We start from the raw sequence: 20,316 nt of genomic DNA, 5'->3' as shown, positions 1-20,316 counted from the left end.
CAGTACCCCTGTATATAGCCTCCACATTGACTCTGTACCAGTACCCCCTGTATATAGCCTCCACATTGACTCTGTACCAGTACCCCTGTATATAGCCTCCACATTGACTCTGTACCAGTACCCCCTGTATATAGCCTCCACATTGACTCTGTACCAGTACCCCCTGTATATAGCCTCCTCATTGACTCTGTACCGGTACCCCCTGTATATAGCCTCCACATTGACTCTGTACCGGTACCCCTGTATATAGCCTCCACATTGACTCTGTACCGGTACCCCCTGTATATAGCCTCCACATTGACTCTGTACCGGTACCCCCTGTATATAGCCTCCACATTGACTCTGTACCAGTACCCCCTGTATATAGCCTCCACATTGACTCTGTACCAGTACCCCCTGTATATAGCCTCCACATTGACTCTGTACCAGTACCCCCTGTATATAGCCTCCACATTGACTCTGTACCAGTACCCCCTGTATATAGCCTCCACATTGACTCTGTACCAGTACCCCCTGTATATAGCCTCCACATTGACTCTGTACCAGTACCCCCTGTATATAGCCTCCACATTGACTCTGTACCAGTACCCCCTGTATATAGCCTCCACATTGACTCTGTACCAGTACCCCCTGTATATAGCCTCCACATTGACTCTGTACCAGTACCCCTGTATATAGCCTCCACATTGACTCTGTACCAGTACCCCTGTATATAGCCCTCCACATTGACTCTGTACCGGTACCCCCTGTATATAGCCTCCACATTGACTCTGTACCGGTACCCCCTGTATATAGCCTCCACATTGACTCTGTACCAGTACCCCCTGTATATAGCCTCCACATTGACTCTGTACCGGTACCCCCTGTATATAGCCTCCACATTGACTCTGTACCAGTACCCCCTGTATATAGCCTCCACATTGACTCTGTACCGGTACCCCCTGTATATAGCCTCCACATTGACTCTGTACCGGTACCCCCTGTATATAGCCTCCACATTGACTCTGTACCAGTACCCCCTGTATATAGCCTCCACATTGACTCTGTACTGGTACCCCCTGTATATAGCCTCGTTGTCATTTTCTTATTACTTTTAGATTTTTATTTAGTAAATATTTTCTTAACTTTCTTGAACTGCATTAAGGGCTTGTAAGTAAGCATTTCACGGTATGTATGCACCTGTTGTATTCAGCGCATGTAACGATTTGATTTTATATGAATGATATTAATACGTTATAATCAGTTGTAGCATGATAATACGTTATAAAATTATATTCATACATTATTGCATGATATTAATAATGATATGTAGAGAATCTGAATGATCGGCTATGAAAAGCCAACTGACATTTACTCCTGAGGTGCTGACCTGTTGCACCCTCTACAACCACTGTGATTATTATTATCTGACCCTGCTGGTCATCTATGAACGTTTGAACATCTTGGCCATGTTCTGTTATAAATCTCCACCCGGCACAGCCAGAAGAGGACTGGCCACCCCTCATAGCCTGGTTCCACTCTAGGTTTCTTCCTAGGTTTTTGGCCTTTCTAGGGAGTTTTGACTAGCCACCGTGCTTCTACACCTACATTGCTTGCTGTTTGGGGTTTTAGGCTGGGTTTCTGTACAGCACTTTGAGATCTCAGCTGATGTAAAAGAAGGGCTTTATAAATACATTTGATTGATTGATGTTATTAATATGACATAAGCAGGAGAATGGTGAGAGAGTGTGAGAGACGGTTAACAAATACAATACATTTCAGTATTTTAAAACCAAATTTAATATGCTGTTGAAAGCCCAAAATACACTTCATCATCCAACAATAAATATTGTAAGACTGAGGATACGGCGTCTTGCTATCTACACCATAGAAAGTCATTATATTTCCATGATGTGGCCCCTATACTGGAGCTTCCTCTTAACTCATCACCATAGTAATGTGGGGGGGGGGGGGGGGGACAAGTCAATAACAACCTAAAAATAAAGACAATTTACTCAAACTAGTTATTTCACTCGTCACAAGTGTGCATCCCATCCAATCTATGATTTTACATACGCAGTTAAATGTATAAACCCTGTAGTTTGAGATTGTTTGTTTTAAACTAACATCCTAGAACCAATTACTGTCTAACCATATGAAACATTATACAGTACAATAGCCCTCTTGGAAGATGTGAATATTGGTTCATGATTATAAAACAAGTCTGTAGGAGGAGATTTCACTTTAAAATGTGTAAACGTTGTCCACCAGATGCCCGATGTTACAATGTGTGATTTAAGAGAAAAAAAAGAAAATCTTGATTGCTTAAGACAACTACAAACATACTTGAACATCTGTAGCCTGGTCCCAGATCATTGGTCGACAATGACAGTTACGAGTTGGGCTAGACAGCACAAACAGAACTGGGACCAGGCTTGATATCGTGTGCTTTTCTCGGGATTCTGAAGAAAAAAAACAAACATTTGAATCAAAAAACCCTTTGAATTTGTCTGACTTGTTAAAACTGTACAAAAGAATAATAATTAAACATAATGAAAAATAAAGAGAACATTAATTCACATAAAGCATGTTATTTACAAAACAAATATTAAAATCTCTCAAGTCAGTCAGTCCTAATTCGGGTTGACAGAATTAAGCCACGAACAACAATATAGTCAGGGACGAACATTGATCGGCTTGAATAGTTGGTCAGGCTGTCCAGGTATACTGTAGGTGGAGTTAGGGCCAGGAATTACTCCTGGTTAAGTCACATGGTAAGGAAGAACTCCAGGTCCTGGAGAATCGGGATGTACCATTCTCTTTCCCAAGAAATATACACTTGCATAGTCCCTATCCTGGATCTAAAAGCGTAGGATTAGGGAAAAGCAATGGCTGGAAGAAGTTTCCTCCATTGTAAAAACACATGCGAGAAAGTCCAGAAGGGTTGAGAACCGGGACTAAGTCATAGTATTGGTGAAGGAAGGAGCAACAGGCTGTTTCTGGAATGTACAAGAACAAACAGCGCATATACACGAAGACATACTACCATTGCACCATTCCTTTTAACTATGACATCACAAAGCAAAAGAACAACAAAATGTTTTTTTTTAAACTACAGTGCTAGATAAAATATTTGATTCATTTTTTCCCCCATTCCGTTATAGCACAGTCTGCAGAAAGAACCGCATTCATCATGAATCTCTTGACTAGCCTCCGGGCTTCACCGGGCTGTCCGGTTGAGTTTCCTATTAATACGAAGTCACCCACATCCCTCAAATTGGCCAGAGAAAACGTCTCTAACATCTGGGTTGTATTTTTATTAATACCCAACGTAGCAAAACATTCTGCAACGGCAAATGGAGAAAAGAAAAGAAAAAAAAGTGATTCTTATTGAATAAATTCAGATTCAGTCCATGGTTTCTCCCATATGGTGTCTAATGAATACGACCCTGATAAACATAGTGGGCGGGGTGATAAGCCTACCATCTCTCGACCAGCCAATCATTGGACCTGAAGATGGAGGATGGTAGTGTGTGAAGAAACTGTCTCTTTAAGCCTTAAAATGAAGTGTCTGCCTCACGTAGATTTCTGCCTATAGTGAAGCGTCAAGTCCCCTCCGCTTTTCCAGATAAAATGCTTGACAGTTCGCAGGTCCATGTTTGGGTCCAGGACCTGTGTGAGAACAGAGAAGACCGACCAAGGATGTGAATATGTATTTCAGTCATCGCTGTCATTATTACACTGTAATATGACTTAACTAAACCAAAATCAGCATCGCGGCAATCTGTAATATGACATGTTATACTAAACCAAAATAACTTCAACATCGAAGCAACAAACTATATTGCCCAAACCACCATCAAAAGTGAAGCTGTCAAGTAGTGGACTTTTTCAAAAAAATACTTATGAATCAGATACACACTCTCCTTCAACAACTGAGGTCCATAATCTTTACTAAAAAAAAAAGCAAAGATTGTTCCTCATTCCTCCCGAAACTACAGGAGAATGAGGAGTAGGGAGGGTTCCCACCTGGTCTTGACATATCAGTTCAATCTTCTCCTCGGCCATGAGGGCCATGTCCTCGTCCTTCTCCGTCTCTCCTGGCTTGTCATTGGCTGCCAAGGAGGAAGCAGTGGTCTGGGACTCAGTGTCCAGGTTAATGATCTTCTCATAGACGTGTTCCATCACCTTCCTCACCTGCAGCATGTCACTGGCAGACAGACGGTCCCTACAGAGAGAGAGAAACACACACACACACACACACACACACAGTGGAATAAAAGGATGTGTGTCAAGGGGAAGTAGGATCTGGATCTCCGACGGGAAATGTCGACGGTGCATTTATATGTAGAGGTCAAATTGTGTGCGTGCGTGTGGGGGTGTGTGTGGGGGGGTGTGTGCGGGGGGGTGTGTGCGTGTAGGATTTATTCAGGTAAGAACATCAAAGCCGAATATTAATCGAAGGGACTTGGAAGTGTGGAATGTAGTGATTTCTCATGAAGAAACCTGAAACGGAGAAAATCAAAAACCAAAATGTTACTTCTTCAGTGTCTTGGCTCCAGAAGAAGAGTGGGGTTGGAGGTAGAACGGGATCTTGTTGAATTTCGGCATGTTCTTCTGGAGGACATAGAAAAAGGAGGGCAAAAATGTAAAAAAAAAAAAAATGAAGTGAAGTCCGAGGCAAGAAGAGTAAAAGCAAAAGGAAGACTGAAAAGGTACTTACGTCCACGGTGATGTCTATGACCCACTGTGGGACTGTCTCATTCAGTAACATAGACTCCGTCTCCCCACCAGAGTCCCTACACAACAGTCTGAAACAGGAGACTCAACATTAGAACAGCTGGAGAACTGGAAGAACAGTACAGGGAATTAAACAAACAGGACTGGGTTTTTGTGTCCAACTGGTGATGCAAGACAAGTAGTGATTCATTATCAGATTCATCAATGATCGCATGCATGATATAGCCTCGACAAAAAAAATTTTGCTCCCAAAATTCTCTATAATCCCTCAATCAAATGTATTTATATAATAGTAGTGTTAGGTCATAGACAAACACACTACCCAGGTTACACTTCACTCCCTTCCTCCAGGGGGCAGCAGCAACCTTGTCCAGATGCTGAGCCTGGTTGATAAGCACATCAGGTGATTGTCAGTCAGTGTCCCAGCTGGCAGAGCTGCGAGGCCGCTGGTCGGTTTGGTGGCCGCTGGTCGGTTTGGTGGTCGCTGGTTGGTTTGGTGGCCGCTGGTCGGTTTGGTGGTCACGAGGCTGCTGGTCGGTTTGGTGGTCGCTGGTTGGTTTGGTGGCCGCTGGTCGGTTTGGTGGTCACGAGGCTGCTGGTCGGTTTGGTGGTCGCTGGTCGGTTTGGTGGTCGCTGGTCGGTTTGGTGGTCGCTGGTCGGTTTGGTGGTCGCTAGTCCATGTAGCTAGGACCCCTAGACAGTCAGGTTACAGACCATGTAGCTAGGACCCCTAGACAGTCAGGTTACAGACCATGTAGCTAGGACCCTTAGACTTAGCGAGTCAGGTTACAGACCATGTAGCTAGGACCCCTAGACAGTCAGGTTACAGACCATGTAGCTAGGACCCCTAGACAGTCAGGTTACAGACCATGTAGCTAGGACCCCTAGACAGTCAGGTTACAGACCATGTAGCTAGGACCCCTAGACAGTCAGGTTACAGACCATGTAGCTAGGACCCCTAGACAGTCAGGTTACAGACCATGTAGCTAGGACCCCTAGACAGTCAGGTTACAGACCATGTAGCTAGGACCCCTAGACAGTCAGGTTACAGACCATGTAGCTAGGACCCCTAGACAGTCAGGTTACAGACCATGTAGCTAGGACCCCTAGACAGTCAGGTTACAGACCATGTAGCTAGGACCCCTAGATATAATGAGTCAGGTTACAGACCATGTAGCTAGGACCCCTAGACAGAATGAGTCAGGTTACAGACCATGTAGCTAGGACCCCTAGACAGTCAGGTTACAGACCATGTAGCTAGGACCACTAGACATAATGAGTCAGGTTACAGACCATGTAGCTAAGACCCCTAGACAGTCAGGTTACAGACCATGTAGCTAAGACCCCTAGACAGTCAGGTTACAGACCATGTAGCTAAGACCCCTAGACAGTCAGGTTACAGACCATGTAGCTAGGAGCCCTAGACAGTCAGGTTACAGACCATGTAGCTAGGACCCCTAGACAGTCAGGTTACAGACCATGTAGCTAGGACCCCTAGACAGTCAGGTTACAGGCCATGTAGCTAGGACCCCTAGACAGTCAGGTTACAGACCATGTAGCTAGGACCCCTAGACAGTCAGGTTACAGACCATGTAGCTAGGACCCCTAGACAGTCAGGTTACAGGCCATGTAGCTAAGAGCCCTAGACAGTCAGGTTACAGACCATGTAGCTAGGACCCCTAGACAGTCAGGTTACAGACCATGTAGCTAGGACACCTAGACAGTCAGGTTACAGACCATGTAGCTAGGACCCCTAGACAGTCAGGTTACAGACCATGTAGCTAGGAGCCCTAGACAGTCAGGTTACAGACCATGTAGCTAGGACCCCTAGACAGTCAGGTTACAGACCATGTAGCTAGGACCCCTAGACAGTCAGGTTACAGACCATGTAGCTAGGACCCCTAGACAGTCAGGTTACAGACCATGTAGCTAGGATCCCAAGACATAATGAGTCAGGTTACAGACCATGTAGCTAGGACCCCTAGACAGTCAGGTTACAGACCATGTAGCTAGGACCCCTAGACAGTCAGGTTACAGACCATGTAGCTAGGACCTAGACAGTCAGGTTACAGACCATGTAGCTAGGACCCCTAGACATAATGAGTCAGGTTACAGACCATGTAGCTAGGACCCCTAGACATAATGAGTCAGGTTACAGACCATGTAGCTAGGGCCCCTAGACAGTCAGGTTACAGACCATGTAGCTAGGACCCCTAGACAGTCAGGTTACAGACCATGTAGCTAGGACCCCTAGACAGTCAGGTTACAGACCATGTAGCTAGGATCCCAAGACATAATGAGTCAGGTTACAGACCATGTAGCTAGGACCCCTAGACAGTCAGGTTACAGACCATGTAGCTAGGACCCCTAGACAGTCAGGTTACAGACCATGTAGCTAGGACCTAGACAGTCAGGTTACAGACCATGTAGCTAGGACCCCTAGACATAATGAGTCAGGTTACAGACCATGTAGCTAGGACCCCTAGACATAATGAGTCAGGTTACAGACCATGTAGCTAGGGCCCCTAGACAGTCAGGTTACAGACCATGTAGCTAGGACCCCTAGACAGTCAGGTTACAGACCATGTAGCTAGGACCCTAGACAGTCAGGTTACAGACCATGTAGCTAGGACCCCTAGACAGTCAGGTTACAGACCATGTAGCTAGGACCCCTAGACAGTCAGGTTACAGACCATGTAGCTAAGACCCCTAGACAGTCAGGTTACAGACCATGTAGCTAAGACCCCTAGACAGTCAGGTTACAGACCATGTAGCTAGGACCCCTAGACAGTCAGGTTACAGACCATGTAGCTAGGACCCCTAGACAGTCAGGTTACAGGCCATGTAGCTAGGACCCCTAGACAGTCAGGTTACAGACCATGTAGCTAGGACCCCTAGACAGTCAGGTTACAGACCATGTAGCTAGGACCCCTAGACAGTCAGGTTACAGACCATGTAACTAGGACCCCTAGACAGTCAGGTTACAGGCCATGTAGCTAGGACCCCTAGACAGTCAGGTTACAGGCCATGTAGCTAAGAGCCCTAGACAGTCAGGTTACAGACCATGTAGCTAGGACCCCTAGACAGTCAGGTTACAGACCATGTAGCTAGGACCCTTAGACTTAGCGAGTCAGGTTACAGACCATGTAGCTAGGACCCCTAGACAGTCAGGTTACAGACCATGTAGCTAGGACCCCTAGACAGTCAGGTTACAGACCATGTAGCTAGGACCCCTAGATATAATGAGTCAGGTTACAGACCATGTAGCTAGGACCCCTAGACAGAATGAGTCAGGTTACAGACCATGTAGCTAGGACCCCTAGACAGTCAGGTTACAGACCATGTAGCTAGGACCACTAGACATAATGAGTCAGGTTACAGACCATGTAGCTAAGACCCCTAGACAGTCAGGTTACAGACCATGTAGCTAAGACCCCTAGACAGTCAGGTTACAGACCATGTAGCTAAGACCCCTAGACAGTCAGGTTACAGACCATGTAGCTAGGAGCCCTAGACAGTCAGGTTATAGACCATGTAGCTAGGACCCCTAGACAGTCAGGTTACAGACCATGTAGCTAGGACCCCTAGACAGTCAGGTTACAGACCATGTAGCTAGGACCCCTAGACAGTCAGGTTACAGACCATGTAGCTAGGACCCCTAGACAGTCAGGTTACAGACCATGTAGCTAGGAGCCCTAGACAGTCAGGTTACAGACCATGTAGCTAGGAGCCCTAGACAGTCAGGTTACAGACCATGTAGCTAGGACCCCTAGACAGTCAGGTTACAGACCATGTAGCTAGGACCCCTAGACAGTCAGGTTACAGACCATGTAGCTAGGCCCCTAGACAGTCAGGTTACAGACCATGTAGCTAGGGCCCCTAGATATAATGAGTCAGGTTACAGACCATGTAGCTAGGACCCTAGATATAATGAGTCAGGTTACAGACCATGTAGCTAGGGCCCCTAGATATAATGAGTCAGGTTACAGACCATGTAGCTAGGACCCCTAGATATAATGAGTCAGGTTACAGACCATGTAGCTAGGACCCCTAGACATAATGAGTCAGGTTACAGACCATGTAGCTAGGACCCCTAGACAGTCAGGTTACAGACCATGTAGCTAGGACCCCTAGACAGTCAGGTTACAGACCATGTAGCTAGGACCCCTAGACAGTCAGGTTACAGACCATGTAGCTAGGACCCCTAGATATAATGAGTCAGGTTACAGACCATGTAGCTAGGACCCCTAGACAGAATGAGTCAGGTTACAGACCATGTAGCTAGGACCCCTAGACAGTCAGGTTACAGACCATGTAGCTAAGACCCCTAGACAGTCAGGTTACAGACCATGTAGCTAGGAGCCCTAGACAGTCAGGTTACAGACCATGTAGCTAGGACCCCTAGACAGTCAGGTTACAGACCATGTAGCTAGGACCCCTAGACAGTCAGGTTACAGACCATGTAGCTAGGACCCCTAGACAGTCAGGTTACAGACCATGTAGCTAGGAGCCCTAGACAGTCAGGTTACAGACCATGTAGCTAGGACCCCTAGACAGTCAGGTTACAGACCATGTAGCTAGGACCACTAGACATAATGAATCAGGTTACAGACCATGTAGCTAGGACCCCTAGACAGAATGAGTCAGGTTACAGACCATGTAGCTAGGACCCCTAGATATAATGAGTCAGGTTACAGACCATGTAGCTAGGACCCCTAGATATAATGAGTCAGGTTACAGACCATGTAGCTAGGACCCCTAGACAGTCAGGTTACAGACCATGTAGCTAGGACCCCTAGACAGTCAGGTTACAGACCATGTAGCTAGGACCCCTAGACAGTCAGGTTACAGACCATGTAGCTAGGACCCCTAGACAGTCAGGTTACAGACCATGTAGCTAGGACCCCTAGACAGTCAGGTTACAGACCATGTAGCTAGGACCACTAGACATAATGAGTCAGGTTACAGACCATGTAGCTAAGACCCCTAGACAGTCAGGTTATAGACCATGTAGCTAAGACCCCTAGACAGTCAGGTTACAGACCATGTAGCTAGGAGCCCTAGACAGTCAGGTTATATACCATGTAGCTAGGACCCCTAGACAGTCAGGTTACAGACCATGTAGCTAGGACCCCTAGACAGTCAGGTTACAGACCATGTAGCTAGGACCCCTAGACAGTCAGGTTACAGACCATGTAGCTAGGACCCCTAGACAGTCAGGTTACAGACCATGTAGCTAGGACCCCTAGACAGTCAGGTTACAGACCATGTAGCTAGGACCCCTAGACAGTCAGGTTACAGACCATGTAGCTAGGACCCCTAGACAGTCAGGTTACAGACCATGTAGCTAGGCCCCTAGACAGTCAGGTTACAGACCATGTAGCTAGGACCCCTAGATATAATGAGTCAGGTTACAGACCATGTAGCTAGGACCCCTAGATATAATGAGTCAGGTTACAGACCATGTAGCTAGGACCCCTAGACAGTCAGGTTACAGACCATGTAGCTAGGACCCCTAGACAGTCAGGTTACAGGCCATGTAGCTAGGACCCCTAGACAGTCAGGTTACAGACCATGTAGCTAGGACCCCTAGACAGTCAGGTTACAGACCATGTAGCTAGGACCCCTAGACAGTCAGGTTACAGACCATGTAACTAGGACCCCTAGACAGTCAGGTTACAGGCCATGTAGCTAGGACCCCTAGACAGTCAGGTTACAGGCCATGTAGCTAGGACCCCTAGACAGTCAGGTTACAGACCATGTAGCTAGGACCCCTTAGCGAGTCAGGTTACAGACCATGTAGCTAGGACCCTTAGACTTAGCGAGTCAGGTTACAGACCATGTAGCTAGGACCCCTAGACAGTCAGGTTACAGACCATGTAGCTAGGACCCCTAGACAGTCAGGTTACAGACCATGTAGCTAGGACCCCTAGACAGTCAGGTTACAGACCATGTAGCTAGGACCCCTAGACAGTCAGGTTACAGACCATGTAGCTAGGACCCCTAGACAGTCAGGTTACAGACCATGTAGCTAGGACCCCTAGACAGTCAGGTTACAGACCATGTAGCTAGGACCCTAGATATAATGAGTCAGGTTACAGACCATGTAGCTAGGACCCCTAGACAGAATGAGTCAGGTTACAGACCATGTAGCTAGGACCCCTAGACAGTCAGGTTACAGACCATGTAGCTAGGACCACTAGACATAATGAGTCAGGTTACAGACCATGTAGCTAAGACCCCTAGACAGTCAGGTTACAGACCATGTAGCTAAGACCCCTAGACAGTCAGGTTACAGACCATGTAGCTAAGACCCCTAGACAGTCAGGTTACAGACCATGTAGCTAGGAGCCCTAGACAGTCAGGTTATAGACCATGTAGCTAGGACCCCTAGACAGTCAGGTTACAGACCATGTAGCTAGGACCCCTAGACAGTCAGGTTACAGACCATGTAGCTAGGACCCCTAGACAGTCAGGTTACAGACCATGTAGCTAGGAGCCCTAGACAGTCAGGTTACAGACCATGTAGCTAGGAGCCCTAGACAGTCAGGTTACAGACCATGTAGCTAGGACCCCTAGACAGTCAGGTTACAGACCATGTAGCTAGGACCCCTAGACAGTCAGGTTACAGACCATGTAGCTAGGCCCCTAGACAGTCAGGTTACAGACCATGTAGCTAGGGCCCCTAGATATAATGAGTCAGGTTACAGACCATGTAGCTAGGACCCCTAGATATAATGAGTCAGGTTACAGACCATGTAGCTAGGGCCCCTAGATATAATGAGTCAGGTTACAGACCATGTAGCTAGGACCCCTAGATATAACGAGTCAGGTTACAGACCATGTAGCTAGGACCCCTAGACATAATGAGTCAGGTTACAGACCATGTAGCTAGGTGCCCTAGACAGTCAGGTTACAGACCATGTAGCTAGGACCCCTAGACAGTCAGGTTACAGACCATTTAGCTAGGACCCCTAGACAGTCAGGTTACAGACCATGTAGCTAGGACCCCTAGACAGTCAGGTTACAGACCATGTAGCTAGGACCCCTAGACAGTCAGGTTACAGACCATGTAGCTAGGACCCCTAGACAGTCAGGTTACAGACCATGTAGCTAGGACCCCTAGATATAATGAGTCAGGTTACAGACCATGTAGCTAGGACCCCTAGACAGAATGAGTCAGGTTACAGACCATGTAGCTAGGACCCCTAGACAGTCAGGTTACAGACCATGTAGCTAGGACCACTAGACATAATGAGTCAGGTTACAGACCATGTAGCTAAGACCCCTAGACAGTCAGGTTACAGACCATGTAGCTAAGACCCCTAGACAGTCAGGTTACAGACCATGTAGCTAAGACCCCTAGACAGTCAGGTTACAGACCATGTAGCTAGGAGCCCTAGACAGTCAGGTTATAGACCATGTAGCTAGGACCCCTAGACAGTCAGGTTACAGACCATGTAGCTAGGACCCCTAGACAGTCAGGTTACAGACCATGTAGCTAGGACCCCTAGACAGTCAGGTTACAGACCATGTAGCTAGGACCCCTAGACAGTCAGGTTACAGACCATGTAGCTAGGAGCCCTAGACAGTCAGGTTACAGACCATGTAGCTAGGAGCCCTAGACAGTCAGGTTACAGACCATGTAGCTAGGACCCCTAGACAGTCAGGTTACAGACCATGTAGCTAGGACCCCTAGACAGTCAGGTTACAGACCATGTAGCTAGGCCCCTAGACAGTCAGGTTACAGACCATGTAGCTAGGGCCCCTAGATATAATGAGTCAGGTTACAGACCATGTAGCTAGGACCCCTAGATATAATGAGTCAGGTTACAGACCATGTAGCTAGGGCCCCTAGATATAATGAGTCAGGTTACAGACCATGTAGCTAGGACCCTAGATATAATGAGTCAGGTTACAGACCATGTAGCTAGGACCCCTAGACATAATGAGTCAGGTTACAGACCATGTAGCTAGGACCCCTAGACAGTCAGGTTACAGACCATGTAGCTAGGACCCCTAGACAGTCAGGTTACAGACCATGTAGCTAGGACCCCTAGATATAATGAGTCAGGTTACAGACCCTAGGACCCCTAGATATAATGAGTCAGGTTACAGACCATGTAGCTAGGACCCCTAGACAGTCAGGTTACAGACCATGTAGCTAGGACCACTAGACATAATGAGTCAGGTTACAGACCATGTAGCTAGGACCCCTAGACAGTCAGGTTACAGACCATGTAGCTAGGACCACTAGACATAATGAGTCAGGTTACAGACCATGTAGCTAAGACCCCTAGACAGTCAGGTTACAGACCATGTAGCTAAGACCCCTAGACAGTCAGGTTACAGACCATGTAGCTAAGACCCTAGACAGTCAGGTTACAGACCATGTAGCTAGGAGCCCTAGACAGTCAGGTTATAGACCATGTAGCTAGGACCCCTAGACAGTCAGGTTACAGACCATGTAGCTAGGACCCCTAGACAGTCAGGTTACAGACCATGTAGCTAGGACCCCTAGACAGTCAGGTTACAGACCATGTAGCTAGGACCCCTAGACAGTCAGGTTACAGACCATGTAGCTAGGAGCCCTAGACAGTCAGGTTACAGACCATGTAGCTAGGAGCCCTAGACAGTCAGGTTACAGACCATGTAGCTAGGACCCCTAGACAGTCAGGTTACAGACCATGTAGCTAGGACCCCTAGACAGTCAGGTTACAGACCATGTAGCTAGGCCCCTAGACAGTCAGGTTACAGACCATGTAGCTAGGGCCCCTAGATATAATGAGTCAGGTTACAGACCATGTAGCTAGGACCCCTAGATATAATGAGTCAGGTTACAGACCATGTAGCTAGGCCCCTAGATATAATGAGTCAGGTTACAGACCATGTAGCTAGGACCCCTAGATATAATGAGTCAGGTTACAGACCATGTAGCTAGGACCCCTAGACATAATGAGTCAGGTTACAGACCATGTAGCTAGGACCCCTAGACAGTCAGGTTACAGACCATGTAGCTAGGACCCCTAGACAGTCAGGTTACAGACCATGTAGCTAGGACCCCTAGATATAATGAGTCAGGTTACAGACCATGTAGCTAGGACCCCTAGATATAATGAGTCAGGTTACAGACCATGTAGCTAGGACCCCTAGACAGTCAGGTTACAGACCATGTAGCTAGGACCACTAGACATAATGAGTCAGGTTACAGACCATGTAGCTAAGATCCCTAGACAGTCAGGTTACAGACCATGTAGCTAAGACCCCTAGACAGTCAGGTTACAGACCATGTAGCTAGGAGCCCTAGACAGTCAGGTTACAGACCATGTAGCTAGGACCCCTAGACAGTCAGGTTACAGACCATGTAGCTAGGACCCCTAGACAGTCAGGTTACAGACCATGTAGCTAGGACCCTAGACAGTCAGGTTACAGACCATGTAGCTAGGAGCCCTAGACAGTCAGGTTACAGACCATGTAGCTAGGAGCCCTAGACAGTCAGGTTACAGACCATGTAGCTAGGACCCCTAGACAGTCAGGTTACAGACCATGTAGCTAGGCCCCTAGACAGTCAGGTTACAGACCATGTAGCTAGGACCCCTAGACAGTCAGGTTACAGACCATGTAGCTAGGACCCCTAGATATAATGAGTCAGGTTACAGACCATGTAGCTAGGACCCCTAGATATAATGAGTCAGGTTACAGACCATGTAGCTAGGACCCCTAGACAGTCAGGTTACAGACCATGTAGCTAGGACCCCTAGACAGTCAGGTTACAGACCATGTAGCTAGGACCCCTAGACAGTCAGGTTACAGACCATGTAGCTAGGACCCCTAGACAGTCAGGTTACAGACCATGTAGCTAGGACCCCTAGACAGTCAGGTTACAGACCATGTAGCTAGGACCACTAGACATAATGAGTCAGGTTACAGACCATGTAGCTAAGACCCCTAGACAGTCAGGTTACAGACCATGTAGCTAAGACCCCTAGACAGTCAGGTTACAGACCATGTAGCTAAGACCCCTAGACAGTCAGGTTACAGACCATGTAGCTAGGAGCCCTAGACAGTCAGGTTATATACCATGTAGCTAGGACCCCTAGACAGTCAGGTTACAGACCATGTAGCTAGGACCCCTAGACAGTCAGGTTACAGACCATGTAGCTAGGACCCCTAGACAGTCAGGTTACAGACCATGTAGCTAGGTGCCCTAGACAGTCAGGTTACAGACCATGTAGCTAGGAGCCCTAGACAGTCAGGTTACAGACCATGTAGCTAGGACCCCTAGACAGTCAGGTTACAGACCATGTAGCTAGGACCCCTAGACAGTCAGGTTACAGACCATGTAGCTAGGCCCCTAGATAGTCAGGTTACAGACCATGTAGCTAGGGCCCCTAGATATAATGAGTCAGGTTACAGACCATGTAGCTAGGACCCCTAGATATAATGAGTCAGGTTACAGACCATGTAGCTAGGGCCCCTAGATATAACGAGTCAGGTTACAGACCATGTAGCTAGGACCCCTAGATATAACGAGTCAGGTTACAGACCATGTAGCTAGGACCCCTAGACATAATGAGTCAGGTTACAGACCATGTAGCTAGGACCCCTAGACAGTCAGGTTACAGACCATGTAGCTAGGACCCCTAGACAGTCAGGTTACAGACCATTTAGCTAGGACCCCTAGACAGTCAGGTTACAGACCATGTAGCTAGGACCCCTAGACAGTCAGGTTACAGACCATGTAGCTAGGACCCCTAGACAGTCAGGTTACAGACCATGTAGCTAGGACCCCTAGACAGTCAGGTTACAGACCATGTAGCTAGGACCCCTAGATATAATGAGTCAGGTTACAGACCATGTAGCTAGGACCCCTAGACAGAATGAATCAGGTTACAGACCATGTAGCTAGGACCCCTAGACAGTCAGGTTACAGACCATGTAGCTAGGACCACTAGACATAATGAGTCAGGTTACAGACCATGTAGCTAAGACACCTAGACAGTCAGGTTACAGACCATGTAGCTAAGACCCCTAGACAGTCAGGTTACAGACCATGTAGCTAGGAGCCCTAGACAGTCAGGTTATAGACCATGTAGCTAGGACCCCTAGACAGTCAGGTTACAGACCATGTAGCTAGGACCACTAGACATAATGAGTCAGGTTACAGACCATGTAGCTAAGACCCTAGACAGTCAGGTTACAGACCATGTAGCTAAGACCCCTAGACAGTCAGGTTACAGACCATGTAGCTAAGACCCCTAGACAGTCAGGTTATAGAACATGTAGCTAGGAGCCCTAGACAGTCAGGTTATAGACCATGTAGCTAGGACCCCTAGACAGTCAGGTTACAGACCATGTAGCTAGGACCCCTAGACAGTCAGGTTACAGACCATGTAGCTAGGACCCCTAGACAGTCAGGTTACAGACCATGTAGCTAAGACCCCTAGACAGTCAGGTTACAGACCATGTAGCTAGGACCCCTAGACAGTCAGGTTACAGACCATGTAGCTAAGACCCCTAGACAGTCAGGTTACAGACCATGTAGCTAGGACCCCTAGACAGTCAGGTTACAGACCATGTAGCTAGGACCCCTAGACAGTCAGGTTACAGACCATGTAGCTAGGACCCCTAGACAGTCAGGTTACAGACCATGTAGCTAGGACCCCTAGACAGTCAGGTTACAGACCATGTAGCTAGGCCCCTAGACAGTCAGGTTACAGACCATGTAGCTAGGACCCCTAGATATAATGAGTCAGGTTACAGACCATGTAGCTAGGACCCCTAGATATAATGAGTCAGGTTACAGACCATGTAGCTAGGACCCCTAGACAGTCAGGTTACAGACCATGTAGCTAGGACCCCTAGACAGTCAGGTTACAGGCCATGTAGCTAGGACCCCTAGACAGTCAGGTTACAGACCATGTAGCTAGGACCCCTAGACAGTCAGGTTACAGACCATGTAGCTAGGACCCCTAGACAGTCAGGTTACAGACCATGTAACTAGGACCCCTAGACAGTCAGGTTACAGGCCATGTAGCTAGGACCCCTAGACAGTCAGGTTACAGGCCATGTAGCTAGGACCCCTAGACAGTCAGGTTACAGACCATGTAGCTAGGACCCTTAGACTTAGCGAGTCAGGTTACAGACCATGTAGCTAGGACCCTTAGACTTAGCGAGTCAGGTTACAGACCATGTAGCTAGGACCCCTAGACAGTCAGGTTACAGACCATGTAGCTAGGACCCCTAGACAGTCAGGTTACAGACCATGTAGCTAGGACCCCTAGACAGTCAGGTTACAGACCATGTAGCTAGGACCCCTAGACAGTCAGGTTACAGACCATGTAGCTAGGACCCCTAGACAGTCAGGTTACAGACCATGTAGCTAGGACCCCTAGACAGTCAGGTTACAGACCATGTAGCTAGGACCCTAGATATAATGAGTCAGGTTACAGACCATGTAGCTAGGACCCCTAGACAGAATGAGTCAGGTTACAGACCATGTAGCTAGGACCCCTAGACAGTCAGGTTACAGACCATGTAGCTAGGACCACTAGACATAATGAGTCAGGTTACAGACCATGTAGCTAAGACCCCTAGACAGTCAGGTTACAGACCATGTAGCTAAGACCCCTAGACAGTCAGGTTACAGACCATGTAGCTAAGACCCCTAGACAGTCAGGTTACAGACCATGTAGCTAGGAGCCCTAGACAGTCAGGTTATATACCATGTAGCTAGGACCCCTAGACAGTCAGGTTACAGACCATGTAGCTAGGACCCCTAGACAGTCAGGTTACAGACCATGTAGCTAGGACCCCTAGACAGTCAGGTTACAGACCATGTAGCTAGGAGCCCTAGACAGTCAGGTTACAGACCATGTAGCTAGGAGCCCTAGACAGTCAGGTTACAGACCATGTAGCTAGGACCCCTAGACAGTCAGGTTACAGACCATGTAGCTAGGACCCCTAGACAGTCAGGTTACAGACCATGTAGCTAGGCCCCTAGACAGTCAGGTTACAGACCAGCTAGGGCCCCTAGATATAATGAGTCAGGTTACAGACCATGTAGCTAGGACCCCTAGATATAATGAGTCAGGTTACAGACCATGTAGCTAGGGCCCCTAGATATAATGAGTCAGGTTACAGACCATGTAGCTAGGACCCCTAGATATAACGAGTCAGGTTACAGACCATGTAGCTAGGACCCCTAGACATAATGAGTCAGGTTACAGACCATGTAGCTAGGTGCCCTAGACAGTCAGGTTACAGACCATGTAGCTAGGACCCCTAGACAGTCAGGTTACAGACCATTTAGCTAGGACCCCTAGACAGTCAGGTTACAGACCATGTAGCTAGGACCCCTAGACAGTCAGGTTACAGACCATGTAGCTAGGACCCCTAGACAGTCAGGTTACAGACCATGTAGCTAGGACCCCTAGACAGTCAGGTTACAGACCATGTAGCTAGGACCCCTAGATATAATGAGTCAGGTTACAGACCATGTAGGACCCCTAGACAGAATGAGTCAGGTTACAGACCATGTAGCTAGGACCCCTAGACAGTCAGGTTACAGACCATGTAGCTAGGACCACTAGACATAATGAGTCAGGTTACAGACCATGTAGCTAAGACCCTAGACAGTCAGGTTACAGACCATGTAGCTAAGACCCCTAGACAGTCAGGTTACAGACCATGTAGCTAAGACCCCTAGACAGTCAGGTTACAGACCATGTAGCTAGGAGCCCTAGACAGTCAGGTTATAGACCATGTAGCTAGGACCCCTAGACAGTCAGGTTACAGACCATGTAGCTAGGACCCCTAGACAGTCAGGTTACAGACCATGTAGCTAGGACCCCTAGACAGTCAGGTTACAGACCATGTAGCTAGGACCCCTAGACAGTCAGGTTACAGACCATGTAGCTAGGAGCCCTAGACAGTCAGGTTACAGACCATGTAGCTAGGAGCCCTAGACAGTCAGGTTACAGACCATGTAGCTAGGACCCCTAGACAGTCAGGTTACAGACCATGTAGCTAGGACCCCTAGACAGTCAGGTTACAGACCATGTAGCTAGGCCCCTAGACAGTCAGGTTACAGACCATGTAGCTAGGGCCCCTAGATATAATGAGTCAGGTTACAGACCATGTAGCTAGGACCCCTAGATATAATGAGTCAGGTTACAGACCATGTAGCTAGGGCCCCTAGATATAATGAGTCAGGTTACAGACCATGTAGCTAGGACCCCTAGATATAATGAGTCAGGTTACAGACCATGTAGCTAGGACCCCTAGACATAATGAGTCAGGTTACAGACCATGTAGCTAGGACCCCTAGACAGTCAGGTTACAGACCATGTAGCTAGGACCCCTAGACAGTCAGGTTACAGACCATGTAGCTAGGACCCCTAGATATAATGAGTCAGGTTACAGACCATGTAGCTAGGACCCCTAGATATAATGAGTCAGGTTACAGACCATGTAGCTAGGACCCCTAGACAGTCAGGTTACAGACCATGTAGCTAGGACCACTAGACATAATGAGTCAGGTTACAGACCATGTAGCTAGGACCCCTAGACAGTCAGGTTACAGACCATGTAGCTAGGACCACTAGACATAATGAGTCAGGTTACAGACCATGTAGCTAAGACCCCTAGACAGTCAGGTTACAGACCATGTAGCTAAGACCCCTAGACAGTCAGGTTACAGACCATGTAGCTAAGACCCCTAGACAGTCAGGTTACAGACCATGTAGCTAGGAGCCCTAGACAGTCAGGTTATAGACCATGTAGCTAGGACCCTAGACAGTCAGGTTACAGACCATGTAGCTAGGACCCCTAGACAGTCAGGTTACAGACCATGTAGCTAGGACCCCTAGACAGTCAGGTTACAGACCATGTAGCTAGGACCCCTAGACAGTCAGGTTACAGACCATGTAGCTAGGAGCCCTAGACAGTCAGGTTACAGACCATGTAGCTAGGAGCCCTAGACAGTCAGGTTACAGACCATGTAGCTAGGACCCCTAGACAGTCAGGTTACAGACCATGTAGCTAGGACCCCTAGACAGTCAGGTTACAGACCATGTAGCTAGGCCCCTAGACAGTCAGGTTACAGACCATGTAGCTAGGGCCCCTAGATATAATGAGTCAGGTTACAGACCATGTAGCTAGGACCCCTAGATATAATGAGTCAGGTTACAGACCATGTAGCTAGGGCCCCTAGATATAATGAGTCAGGTTACAGACCATGTAGCTAGGACCCCTAGATATAATGAGTCAGGTTACAGACCATGTAGCTAGGACCCCTAGACATAATGAGTCAGGTTACAGACCATGTAGCTAGGACCCCTAGACAGTCAGGTTACAGACCATGTAGCTAGGACCCCTAGACAGTCAGGTTACAGACCATGTAGCTAGGACCCCTAGATATAATGAGTCAGGTTACAGACCATGTAGCTAGGACCCCTAGATATAATGAGTCAGGTTACAGACCATGTAGCTAGGACCCCTAGACAGTCAGGTTACAGACCATGTAGCTAGGACCACTAGACATAATGAGTCAGGTTACAGACCATGTAGCTAAGATCCCTAGACAGTCAGGTTACA

At 47.7% G+C, this 20,316-nt stretch overlaps 1 protein-coding gene across 3 annotated transcripts in view; it reads right to left on the bottom strand.

Moving 5' to 3' along the window:
• Nucleotides 1–1,761: 1,761 nt before the first annotated feature.
• Nucleotides 1,762–20,316, bottom strand: part of LOC115114794 (WD repeat-containing protein 48-like) — a 45,639-nt gene continuing 27,084 nt past the window's right edge. For all 3 annotated transcript variants that reach the window (XM_029643297.2, XM_029643299.2, XM_029643298.2), the window contains exons 15-18: nt 4,703–4,790; nt 4,520–4,596; nt 4,009–4,207; nt 1,762–3,651 (exon numbers count right to left, since the gene is read on the bottom strand). In XM_029643297.2, the coding sequence (XP_029499157.2) occupies nt 3,556–3,651; nt 4,009–4,207; nt 4,520–4,596; nt 4,703–4,790 (460 nt within the window). In that variant the 3' untranslated portion in view covers nt 1,762–3,555. The remainder of the gene's footprint in view (nt 3,652–4,008; nt 4,208–4,519; nt 4,597–4,702; nt 4,791–20,316) is intronic.

Source organism: Oncorhynchus nerka, linkage group LG9b, assembly GCF_034236695.1.
Source record: "Oncorhynchus nerka isolate Pitt River linkage group LG9b, Oner_Uvic_2.0, whole genome shotgun sequence".
In the NCBI taxonomy this organism is placed as follows: domain Eukaryota; kingdom Metazoa; phylum Chordata; class Actinopteri; order Salmoniformes; family Salmonidae; genus Oncorhynchus; species Oncorhynchus nerka.
Note: the sequence above shows the minus strand (reverse complement) of the source record. Positions and strands in the feature narration are given on the sequence as shown.